Here is a 12,713-nt window from a genome sequence, read left to right as displayed (position 1 = left end):
TACATCAGCCAGAAACTTGTCTCATCTCCAAGTGTTCTAGGGTCACCATATAGAACTGTGTGAAAGGCAGGCGTTCCTTATTTTATGTCATCTTTACGAGGGCAGATGTTCCTTATCTTATGTGCCATCTTTACGAAGTTTAAATTCGAACACCTTATCCAGAGTGAACCATTGTTTTTGTTCCCAAAGGTCAGCCTGTCGGAGCCATGCACCTTCTGTTTCAATAAGGTTATTTATTCAGGGTCAACAACTGTCTTATCTCAATAGCCAGAATTCTTTCATAGCTATTTCATAGTTAGGGTTCTAAATTTCCAAACCCAGTTTTCATGTTTTAATAAGGTCAGAATTCTTTCGTAAGATAGTGTATTTTTTTGAATAGGTTATATGGCTTATTCCTTCACACCTTTGTCTTTGAATAGCTGCTGCCCCACACAAAGTCTTGCTTCCCCACCAAGAAGTCTCAGAGCGAGTCCACTGTACGGCTGGAACTTGCACTGTTTGTGACTGATATATTGGCCCTGAATTTGCTGTCGGAGGCTTCCTGCAGGGAAATGCCTCCGATCGGCAAATGAAATGCCTGCATACCTGGTGGTCCGGGAGGTACAGAGACTCGCAGTCCTGGGCCTCTCTGGGTACCCACAGGCAGAAGCCCATGTATCCCAGCGGTGCATGTGGTTCACAAGCACCCCTGAGATCACGTGGGCCAGCCCAACCAATAAAAGAAGGGGATCTTCATTCATGTTTTTGGGGATTCTGTATGCACAGAAACCCCATAAGCATGAATGGGAATACCCCCCAAAATACATCTACACATCAAATAAATAAATAAAAAAAATACATATTTAAAATTAATTAGAATGCCATTTAATTAAATATTTTAAACAAAAATGTATTTTTTTGAAAAATAAATTTAAATGTTTTAATGGGCTAAATACAAACTTACCTTATTGTAAAGGTTTTTTAATGTATAAATTATTGATAAAAATGTATTTTTATGTTTTTTTAAACTCTTACGCTAGAAAAAGCAGGCGTAAGAATTTCATGGGCATTCGCTGGGCAGAAACTCTCTGCCCATGGCTGCTCTTTTCCCGGGGATGTGAATGATCTGTCAAGACTTGACAGGTCGCAAGTTCTGGATTTTCGCGCATGCCCTTTGTGCGCGAAAACCCAGAACTTGCACTGCCCTTATGGGCGCGTACACACCTCTTATGCACCCGTAGGTGCCGCAAATTATGGCCCAATGAGAGCCAAACCCAGAAGTAACAGCCAGAGAAGTCACACAGAAACAATTCCGCATTCTGCATTGTTCCTGAGTTGAGAGCATCAGAAAATCAATGGCCTAGAAATTGGATACAGCCTGAAAAAGCGCGGTGTCCAGGGCCAGCGCTATTTCCCTGCGCCCATTCAAAGTGGTGCAGCTAGCACACAAAATTCATGCTGCCTGCTCATTTACATGATTGGAGTGCTGATCTGAGCGCTAAACATGCTGCTGATTGGCTTAGCGCTCAACAGGTGGGCCAATATCAGGTACAGTCTAATGGCCAGTAATGTTTGGCCTAGTCTCACTCCACTACTTTGATGCAGCAGCACCTCATTGACATTGCAGTGTGAAGCCATGGCACAGCAACAACAACAGCAACACAGAGAATGAGCCAGAAGGTTCTCAGATGCGGCTCTCAGGCTTTGGTCGTAGCAGTGGAGAGAAGGTGGGTTGGCCTGTTTCCACAGGGTGGCAGGAAGCCATCGCAGCCCACTTGCAGAAGGCTCTGGCAAGAGATAGCTGCCTACATCATGGCCAACAGTGTCGTGCCGAGGACCTGGATACAGTGCCGAAAGAAGTTTAATAACATCACATGGCAGGTCAAGGTGAGTGAAGGCTTCAGCAAATGCCATATCCCACCATCTACACCACAAGCTTCACACACTGCTCAATGCACCACACCCCCGTCACTTACCTACCAAAAATCTTTACCTATCACCACTCATACCTCACAATCATAGCTTTACTTCATCCTCACAACCTTACCACTGCTGCAAAACTCATACCCACATCTCACACCTTGCACATACTGACAGATATTCAACTATGGCAGGCGCATCACCCAAACACATTGCACCACACTCACTGACACACTTCCCTTTCTCTTGCAGGCCAAGGTGGGCCAGGAGCAGCGGCAGACAGCAAGCAACCACGCCACTTCAGAGGCCTTGAACCAACTGGAGGAGAGTGTGCTCTATATCATTGGCGGGGATGTCACTGAGGCCGTGGCAATGGGTGAAGTTGAAGCCCTTGGTGACAATAATGGTATGGTCATTCCTAATCCTTCTTCTCACATTCCAATTGCCCCTCATCCCACAATCTCTTCTCACTTACAAGCTGCTGATGGTGTATACATGGATATCATGCTTTCCCCCCTCCCCTCACCACAACCCGACTCTTGTGCCTTTCTGCTTTCAGATAACCAAGAACTGCCAGCAGGCCAGCATATCCCCGAAGTCATGGAGGAGAGTGGAGAAGAAGAAGACACAACGTCACTGCATCTGTCTAAGTAAACAGGAGATCCTGGGTTCAACTCCCAGCAGGACCTTACTTTAGAGATGGATAAGGTAGTGTAGTGGTTATGCTACTGGACTAATAATCCTGACACCATGAACTAATAATACAGTGAACTCAAGTCCCACCTGGGCAGTTTGAGAATTTGAATTCTGTTTTAAAAATCTGAAAATAAAAAGCTGGTATTAATAAAAGCGACCATGAAGCTGTTGGATTTTTGTAAAAGCCTAACTGGTTCACTAGTGTCCTTTGGGTGAGGAAATTTGCTGTCCTTATGCCGTCTGGCTTCTACGTGACTCCAGTCCCACACCAGTGAGGTTGACTCTTAACTGCCCTCTGAAGTGGCCCAGCAAGCCATTCAGTTGCATCAAAACCTGGGCAATTGGAGTCGGGGAACAAATGCCAGCCTTGCCAGTGATGCCCATGTTCCGAGAATGAATTAGAAAAAAATCTTTGAGAGTGCTAACAAAGCAAGGGAATACACAATAAATGGTAAGATACTGAGAAGTGTAGAGGAACAGTAGGACCTTGGAGTGCATGTCCACAGATCCCTGAAGGTAGCAGGACAGGTAGATAAGGTGGTTAAGAAGGCATACAGGATACTTTTGTTTATTGCCGAGACATAGACAGTAAGAGCAGGGAGGTGATGCTTGAACAGTATAAGCACTAGTTAGGCCTCAGCTAGAGAACTGCGTACAGTTCTGGTCACCACATTACAGGAAGGATGTGATTGCACTAGAGAGAGCACGGAGGAGATTTACGAGAAAGTTGCCTGGGCTGGGAAATTTTAGCTATGAGGAAAGTTTGGATAGGCTGGGGTTATTTTCTTTGGAACAGAGGAGACTGAGGGGAGACTTAATTGAGGTGTATATAATTATGAGGGGCCTAGATAGAGTGGATATGCATTTGAAGTGCCGTAACCTACAGGGTTATGGACCAAGAGCTGGAAAGTGGGATTAGGCTGGATAGCTCTTTTTCGGCTAGCACAGACGTGATGGGCCGAATGGCCTCCTTCTGTGCTGTAAACTTCTATGATTCTATCTGGCACTCGCAGATATTAGCTCAGAAACTGCCACTGTGCAGAATGTAGAGGGTAGTATAGATGTGGTATCTGCACATGGTGAGGCACTGGGCACAATTGGGCTGCAGCAAGGCCAGGGGGAAAGGATAGCGTGGAGGCCAGCTCCCTGGAGGGCAAGTTTGCGCATGCATTCTGCTGCACATGACTCAGATGATGGCCTTGATGGGGCAGCCTTCAGTAGAAGGGTGATGGCCATGCATACCGAATTGCTGGATGCAATGGCAAGCCTGCCAGCAAGCCTCTCGGCAATGTCAAGAAGCAAGGAGGAATCCGGTCCGAACATTGGACAGGGCTTTGTGCAGAGCTTGGAGCCCTTGATTTCCAGACTGGACAACTCTAGGAGAGACCTTGTTGAACCAGCCATGATGCTATGTGTGATGGGCGATGTCGTGGCTTCCATTGCAGCACAGGTGGAAATGACCCAATGCTTCAGTGCTGCAGAGGAAGTGCAGACTGCTTGCCTGCAGACTCAGCTTGCTGCCATGCAAGATCAGACTGCTCTCATGCAATCTTAGCTTGCTGCCACCCAAGCTCAGACTGCTGCCATCGTGGCTGCATAAACTCAGCAGCCTTCCACCAGCTATGCTACAGTCACTGGGGGGAGCACTGTGTAGGAGCACTGGACTAGGAAAGGGCACACGAACAACAGGCACTATGGGATTGCACAAGGGTGATTAGTTCATATTGTAATGTTAATTGAATACTGATGAATTTATTAATTTTGTTTGGAATGTTTGTTTTGTGGTGGCTCTTATTTCAGCTTTGTACCCAGGAGGGTGCTGTGATGTTCTGAGATAGAGGGATGGTATGATGGGGATGTGGTGAGCAACGGGAATCTGTGGTTTCATTCACTCGAATCGGAGTCTAATGAAGTGGTCACGGACAGCCCGTCTAGAAGAGGGATTTGCTGCCTGCCTCCTCCCTTCCTCCTCGTCCTCTTCCCCTTGCTCCTCTTCCTCTTCCTCTCCCTCCTCCTCCTCCTGAGGTGGTCCCGCAATCCCTGGTGGCAAGGGCTGCACCTTCATGATGGCCAAGTTGTGAAGCATGCAGCAGACCACCACAAAGTGGGACACCCACTCAGCCAAGTACTGGATCACTCCTCCTGAGTGGTCAAGGCAGCGGAAGCGTTGCTTCAGCAGCCCGTTGGTCTGCTTGATGAAGTTCCTGGTGACAGCATGGCTCTCATTATAAGATTGCTGGGCATGAGTGATGGGTTTACAGAGGGGAGTCATCAGCCAGGTGTAGAGCGGATAGCCCTTGTCTCCGAGCAGCCACACTTGGGTTTGATGCGATGGCTGGAATTTTGCTGGTGCACTAGACTGATGCAGGATAAAGACATCATGACTGCTGCCAGGATAGCAGGCATTGACCATCATGATGCGCTGGGCGTGACGCACAACAACTGCACATTAAGAGAGCGGTAGCCTTTGCGGTTACGGAAGATCTCAGTATTGGTGAAGCCACGTGGGTGCAGTCGATGGCGTCCTGCACCATGGGGAAGCCCGCTATCCTGGCAAAGCCACATGTACGCTTGTCCTGCTTCTCTCTGTTCAGAGAGAAGACAATGTAATTCCAGTGAGAAAGAAAGATTTTAAGAGAAGGGAGCACCATCTGTGGCTAACTAAGGAAGTAAAGGATGGTATCAAATTGAAAACGAAGGCATACAATTTTGCCAAGATTGGTGGGAGACCAGAGGATTGGGAAATTTTTAAAAACCTGCAAAGGGTGACTAAAAAAATAATAGAGAGAGAAGATGAATTATGAGAGAAAACTGGCAAGAAACATTAAAACAGATAGTAAGAGCTTTTAAAGGTATATAAAAAGGAAGAGAGTAGCTAACGTAAACGTTGGCACCTTAGAGGATGAGACTGGGGAATTAATAATGGAGAACGGGGAAATGGCAGAGACTCTGAACAAATATTTTGTATCTGTCTTCACGGTAGAAGACACTAACAACATTCCAAAAATGGATAATCAAGGGGCCACAGGGAGGGGGGAACTAAAGACAATCACTATCTCTAGGGAAATAGGGGGAAAAATTCGGTTGGTTGCACCACCCATTAGCGCCTAAAGAGGTTGAGAAGTGGGGCGCTAACCAACTAGTGCCCGGGCGCAGCGAACCCTGCGTCTCTTCCCATATTGAGCGGACATTTAGCGCCAGCACTAAACCGTAGCGCCCGCTCACCGGCGCACACAGATCATGACATCATTTCAGTGTGCAACGCCTTTGGGGCGCCCCGGACCGGAAATTCAGTGGCGCCCCCCTCCGTTCCACCTGGCGCTAACAAGGACAGGTTACCTGGAATGTTTCCCAGTCACTGTCGGGCTCGGGGGGGCGCTATTTAAAGGGGACTGTTCTGGATTATTAGTGGCAGCCATTTTTGGAACACAACTTCTTTGAGAGAGAGAGTTGCTCAGCTACACACGGAGAGCCATTTCTGCAGTGAGCCAGCACTGGCAGAGGAACTTTAGCCTTCTGAACATCACTTTGCAGTTGGTGAGCTCCTCAAACAGCATAACTTTCAGTGCGCACTTACTATGGGGGCTGCATTGGATGGGAACGTCATGCTTCTCAATCATATTGACAGGGCACAGAGACGCAGGGATAGAGTGGCAGGCATGGCCAGATGGAGGAGGGCCAACAGACATCGCCACATGAGACCTTACGCTGCCAGGGTTTTCCGCCAGCAGTTTTCATATATCAACATGTCGGAGGAGCAGTGTTTCCAAAGGCTGCGCTTCAGTAAGGAGGTGGTCACTGAGCTCTGCCACCTGCTTCAGCCAGATCTGCAGCCTCAACTAAGGTGCAGGACATCTCTGTCGGTGGCTGTGAGGATCACTGTGGCTCTAAACTTCTATGCAAGCGGCTCCTTTCAGGCCGCTACTGGGGACATTGTCAACATCTCACAGTTCGCGGTGCATTGCTGCATCCGTCAAGTGACTAATGCCCTCTTTAAAAGGAGACAGCAGTACATCTCCTTCACGATGACCCCGGACAAGCAGCGAGAGCGCGCAGAGGGCTTCGCAAGGATAGTGGGCTTCCCCATGGTGCAGGGCGCCATTGACTGCACGCATGTGGCTTTGTGGGCACCTCTAGAGAATGCGGAGGATTTCTGCAACCGAAAGGGGTTCCATTCTTTGAATGTGCAGCTGGTCTGTGACCACCGACAGCTGATACTCACTGTGAATGCCCACTTTCCAGGCAGCAGCCACGACGCCTTCAGCCTGCACCAGACTTCTGTGGCAGACCTTTTCGAGGCCCCGGCTCACCCAGGAGGCTGGCTTCTCGGGGACAAGGGCTATCCTCTGTGCCCCTGGCTGATGACCCCGCTCCGTTCGCCCAGCACCCCTTCTGAAGAACGTTAGAATGAGAGCCATCAAGCGACCAGGAACATCATTGAGCACACAATCGGCGTGCTGAAGCAACGGTTCCGCTGTCCGGACCATTCCGGAGGAGCCCTTCAGTACTCACCTGAGCGAGTCTCCCACTTCGTGGTCGTGTGTTGCATGCTGCATAACCTGGCAATCCTCAGGACCCAGCCAATGCCACCAGACATTGAAGCACCAGCAGAGGAGGAGGAGGAGGAGCAGCTGCACCAAGACGGGAGGGAGGCACAAACTGCAAGGGCCATCCGTCAGAGGCTTATAGCAAGTCGCTTCTAGGCCCCTCTCAGGGAATGCTTGCTGCCATTCCAAGAACATGAATGGAACTGTTCTGCCAACCCTAAGCTGGTCAAGGGCAAAATTTGTGCAAAGAACAGACATGGCCATTGTGAATAAAGAAAGTTGTTTATTTAACAAAATGTGCTTCCTTCCAGCATGACAAAGCAATGGCAACAAAAAGCAAAACAAACAGACTGCCACATAAGTGACTCTCACACCTGGGAGACTGTCCAAAACATAAGTGGCTCTCACACCCAGGAGACTGTCCAAAACATAACTAACATTCAGACATCCTCAGCCTTGAATGAAACAAATAACAGGAATCAGCAGCACCTTCTACTTTTTTCCCTCGATGGTGATCTGCTTCCCTTTCGGCATTGGCCCCTTCTCGCCCTGCAGCTCCTCCGTAATGGGACCCCAGTGGCTGCAGCAAGGCTGGGGGAGGCCTGCTGACTGTCCGAAACTGCAGATGCCCCTGAGGGACGGCCTGGACGAGCTCTGGGCCTGGAGGGCCCGGCTGTTGACTGCTCCAACTCTGCATGGGCGGCAGCAGTCTGTCCTACAGGTGGTGGCAGCTGCAGTGGAGAAGTGCCAGTGGTGGCATCAGGAATGTTGTCATCCTGAGAGCGGACAGCAGCTCCCTGGTCGGCCGACACACTGGCACTCTGACGGGGCAGCACTGCAGCATGCGCAGCAATCGGCTGGCGCACAGATTGCTGGCCTGCTGTGGTGTGGCAAGGGCCCCGGGGAATCCTGCCCGATCCAGCAAGGGTGGCAGCAGTCAGTGCTCACGTGGCCTCAATCTACGTCTGCATGAGACCAGCGAGTGACTGCGTGGCAGCACTCAGCACTTGCGTGGCAGGTGCCATTGCTTTGCTGAAGCCCTGGACAATCCTTGCCAGTGCTGTGCCAAAGTCCTGCACACTCCTTGCCTGTGCTACGCCGAGGTCTTGGACACTCCTTGCCAGTGTCTCAGTGGATTCGGGCATCCTTCCCACTGCAGCCATGAGCTCAATGTGCCTCAGCCCAGCCTGGGCGCTCATTTCAGCGAGGGCACGCATCTCTTCTGCAGTCTGTGCAGCAGCACTCGTGGCCCAACTCGCCCTCCGGGGAGACAGCCCCCGAGCTTCCCTACCTCCCTCGTGTTGCTGCAGGCCGCTGGGTCCTGGAGCTGGATCCTCCTCAGAGCATTCACCCCCGCTCCCCGCCAGGGAAGGAGTCTCCCCAGTCTGGAGATGGGCTGGCTCGCCTGAGGGTTGAACGGATGGTCCGGCTTCCTCCTCCTCGTCGCCTCCGGAGTCAGTCACAGTGGCAGCTTGAGGGCCCGCCTCCCGAGCTTGTGATGCAGCATCTGAAAGCAGGGAGGTTCAAGAGTGGCTTTAGCGAAAGGACAGGGTGGCAGCAAAGGATGCATGAGTGCTGCAACGCTCTGAATTGGGTCGAGAGTGAAAAAGCATGCTGGTGTGGGGAACAAGTGGAAGGAGAGAGGTCAAAAAGGTGATGACCTTACCATCGCTGTCCACACTGGGGTCGGCATCTCCAGAGGCGACGGGGCCACTCATCCGGCTTGCGACGATCTGGTGGACTCGCTCCTCCAGGTCTGTAAGGGTCTGCAGGTGAGGCCAGCCTCCTCCGGTCCGAAGCTGTTGCCTGCGGTTACTCGCCAGCTTGGCCTGCAAGACAAAGGACGGGGTGTGATGAAACATGCTGCCCTGATCTGGTATCACATGCCTCCCATGGAAGAATAGCCCTTACATTATGCTGCCCTGATCTGGCATCACATGCCTCCCATGGTCGAATAGCCCTTACATTATGCTGCCCTGATCTGGCATCACATGCCTCCCATGGTCGAATAGCCCTTACATTATGCTGCCCTGATCTGGCATCACATGCCTCCCATGGTCGAATAGCCCTTACATTACGCTGCCCTGATCTGGCATGACATGCCTCCCTTATATTATGCACTGAGCTGAATGTGCATGTGTGTTTCCAGAAAGGGCCATGGGTGCTGGATGACAGCTGGCCATTGGGGCTTTGCACACCCTCTGGCCATAAAGTGAGGTGCAGATGGAGGGATGAAGATGATTCTGAAAAAGGCACTCACCCTGACGATCCGAGTGAGGTCGTTGAACTTCTTCCTGCATTGCACAGGAGTCCTCGGAACCATGCTGCTGGAGGTGACTCTTTGGGCAACCTCCCTCCAAGCTCTGCGGTATTCGGTGTGTTGAGGCCTCCTGCCATTCTCCAGGTACAGCACAGATCGCCGGCACTCCACCGCGTCAACCAGAGCATCTAATGCCCCCTCGCTGAAGCACTGTGCTCTCCCCCTGGCCCTCTCCATGTGGTTGAAGTTTTGCCCGCCACAGGTAGGTTGCCGCCGATTTTGAGGCCTACAAGGCGCAGAGTGTGGCTGCAGATGATAATCGATCCACCCCTTTAAGAGCTGGCCGGCGCCAGCGTGTCTGGGTGAAATCGATAATTGACAGCACCTGCGCTGTGCCCACCCGCGGAGAAATTGCGTCGCACCGCCGGGTTAGCGCCTTAAGACTATCGTGCAGCGCCTGATTTAGCGCCGCAATCACCTTCAGGGGCGCTGCAACCCAATATTGCTCAAGGTGGCGATAAATTGTGCCTGGCGCTAAACTTTGCGCACTGCCAATACTAGCGCCCCAAACGGGGTGATACCAAATTTCTCCCCCATAGTACTTGGTAAAATAATGGGACTAAGTCCCCTGGACCAGATGGCCTGCATCCTAGGGTCTTAAAAGAAGTGGCTGCAGAGATAGTGGATGCATTGGTTGCAATATACCAAAATTCCCTGGACTCTGGAGAGGTCCCAGCGGATTGGAAAACCGCAAATATAACACACCTATTTAAGAAAGGAGGGAGACAGAAAGCTGGAAATTATAGACCAGTTAGCCTAACATCTGTCATTGGGAAAATGCTGGAGTCCTTCATTAAGGAAGCAATAGCAGGGTATTTGGAAAATCATAATGCAGTCAAGCAGAGTCAGCATGGTTTTATGAAAGGAAATCATGTTTAACAAATTTGCTGGAGCTCTTTGAGGATGTAACGAGCAGGGTGGACAAAGGTGAACCAGTAGATGTGGCGTATTTGGATTTCCAGAAGGCATTCGATAAGGTGCCACATAAAGGTTACTGCATAAGATAAGAGCTCACGGAATTGGGGGTAATATATTAGCATGGATAGATAATTGGCTAACTAACAGAAAGCAGAGAGTCGGGATAAATGGTAATTTTCCGGTTGGCAAACGGTAACTAGTGGGGTGCCACAGGGATCGGTGCTGGGGCCTCAACTATTTACAATCTACATTAATAACTTGGATGAAGGGATGGAGTGTAGTGTAGCCAAGTTTGTGGATGATACAAAGATGGGTGGGAAAGCAAGTTGTGCAGAAGACTCAAAGAATCTGCAAAGGGATATAGACAGGCTAAGTGAGTGGGCAAACATTTGGCAGATGGAGTATAATGTGGGAAAGTGCAAGGTTATACATTTTAGCAGGAAAAATAAAAAAGCAAATTATTATTTAAATGGAGAGAGATTACAAAATGCTACAGTTCAGAGGGACCTGGGGGTCCTTGTGCATGAAAGACAAAAAGTTAGCATGCAGATACAGCAAGTAATCAAAAAGGCAAATGGAATGTTGGCCTTTATTTCAAGGGGGTTGGAGTATAAAAACAGGGAGGTCCTGCTACAACTGTACAGGGTATTGGTGAGACCACACCTTGAGTACTGCGTACAGTTTTGGTCTCCTTATTTAAGGAAGGATATATTTGCATTGGAGGCAGTTCAGAGACGATTCACTAGGTTAATTCCAGAGATGAGCGGGTTGACTTATGAGGAAAGGTTGAGCAGGCTTGGCCTATACTCTTTGGAATTTAGAAGAATGAGAGGTGATCTTATTGAAACATATAAGATACTGAGGGTGCTCGACAGGGTAGATGCAGAGAGGATGTTTCCCCTCATGGGGAAATCTAGAACTCGGGGGCACAGTTTTAGAATAAGGGTCGCCCTTTTAGAACTGAGATGAGGAGGAATGTCTTCTCTCAGAGGGTCATAAATCTGTGGAATTCTCTTTCCTAGAGAGCTGTGGAGGCTGGGTCATTAAATACATTTAAGGTGGAGATAGACAGATTTTTGCAAGATAAGGGAGTGAAGGGTTATGGGGAACGGGTGGGGAACTGGCTTTGAGCCCAAGATCAGCCATGATCATATTGAATGGCGGAGCAGGCTCGAGGGGCCAAGTGGCCAATTCCTGCTCCTATTTCTTATGTTCTTATGTTCTCCTCCTGGAGTACAGAGCCTCAGTGATCCCTCGGATGCAGCGATGGATGGTGAACTGGAAGATGTTAGCTATGTCTCCTGCTGCAGACTGGAAGGATCCGCTGGCGAAGAAATTGAGTACCACAGTGACCTTGAGGGTTGCTGGGAGAGCCGTGGTTACCCTGCTCTGAGGCTGCAGGCCTGGTTGCAGGAGGTGGCAGAGTTCTGTGATCACCTCCTTGGTGAAGTGGAGCATCCTAATACATTGCTCCTCACTTAAGTGAATATAAGAGAAGTGCTCTCGGAAGACCCTAGGTGGGTAAGGCCTCCTGTTGAGAGCCCTCCTGGCCCTCTTCCTCCTCCCTCTGCGAGCACTTTCTCCTCTTCTTCACAGCCTCCCCTCCCTCTCTCTAAGATACTCAAGTGTGAGGGGGACTGTCAGTACAGCCCCCATTGTTGTGTATGTAATATGTGTGCTACTTTGAACCTATGGACAGGACTGCACTACTTGTTGGGCGTAGTGATACGCAGTACCACTCCTGGCCATAGGGGTATAAATAGTACTGTGGGTACTGATCTCCCCTCAGTTCCCGCCTGTGGGCATGAAGTAAAGACCTACGTATAGTCCCTACCTCCAACCAGTAAAGACCTGTTTTATTGTTACTGATTAAGTCTGAGTATTAATTACTTGAACAACTCACAGATTTAACACTGGCGACGAGTCTGATTCGGACCCTGCGGCAGTCACTCCACGGCAGCTTCGTCCACAGCCAGGACGTTGCAGAGAGGTTTCCACCCTCTCCACCCCACTGGAAGACATCCTGACCTCGGAGCCTCCATCGGCGACCGTCAGCTTCTTCTCCAGCTTGGTGGTGGGTAAGCCGTTGTCTGAGCCGGGCAGCGACGCGACAGGCAGTCGACCGCGTTGGCCGCACGAACGGGGCTGGGGGAGCTGGAGGAATAGGGCGCGAGAGCCGCTTCGAGCGGGAGGCGTTTCAACGGAGCGATCGCATCTCCTGATAAGAGCCGAGAGCCGCTTCGCGATCCAGCGATCGCATCCGCTGATAAGGGCCGCACTCGGGCGATCGTGGCGAAGATAAGGGCCGCACTCGGGGGCTGAAGGGAGACGGC

The 12,713-nt window shown here is 50.4% G+C and overlaps 1 protein-coding gene across 1 annotated transcript in view; it reads left to right on the top strand.

The window, feature by feature from the left end:
• The window catches only part of LOC147112547 (uncharacterized), a 200,639-nt gene extending 198,086 nt beyond the window's left edge, over positions 1-2,553 (top strand). Inside the window, exons 4-5 of the mRNA XM_085998194.1 lie at positions 2,152-2,305; positions 2,459-2,553. Of these exons, the coding sequence (XP_085854320.1) occupies positions 2,152-2,305; positions 2,459-2,553 (249 nt within the window). The remainder of the gene's footprint in view (positions 1-2,151; positions 2,306-2,458) is intronic.
• The last annotated feature ends 10,160 nt before the right edge of the window (positions 2,554-12,713 follow it).

Source organism: Somniosus microcephalus, chromosome 9, assembly GCF_052327205.1.
Source record: "Somniosus microcephalus isolate GS21.2 chromosome 9, FLI_Smic_1.0, whole genome shotgun sequence".
Taxonomy (NCBI): Eukaryota; Metazoa; Chordata; class Chondrichthyes; order Squaliformes; family Somniosidae; genus Somniosus; species Somniosus microcephalus.
Note: the sequence above shows the minus strand (reverse complement) of the source record. Positions and strands in the feature narration are given on the sequence as shown.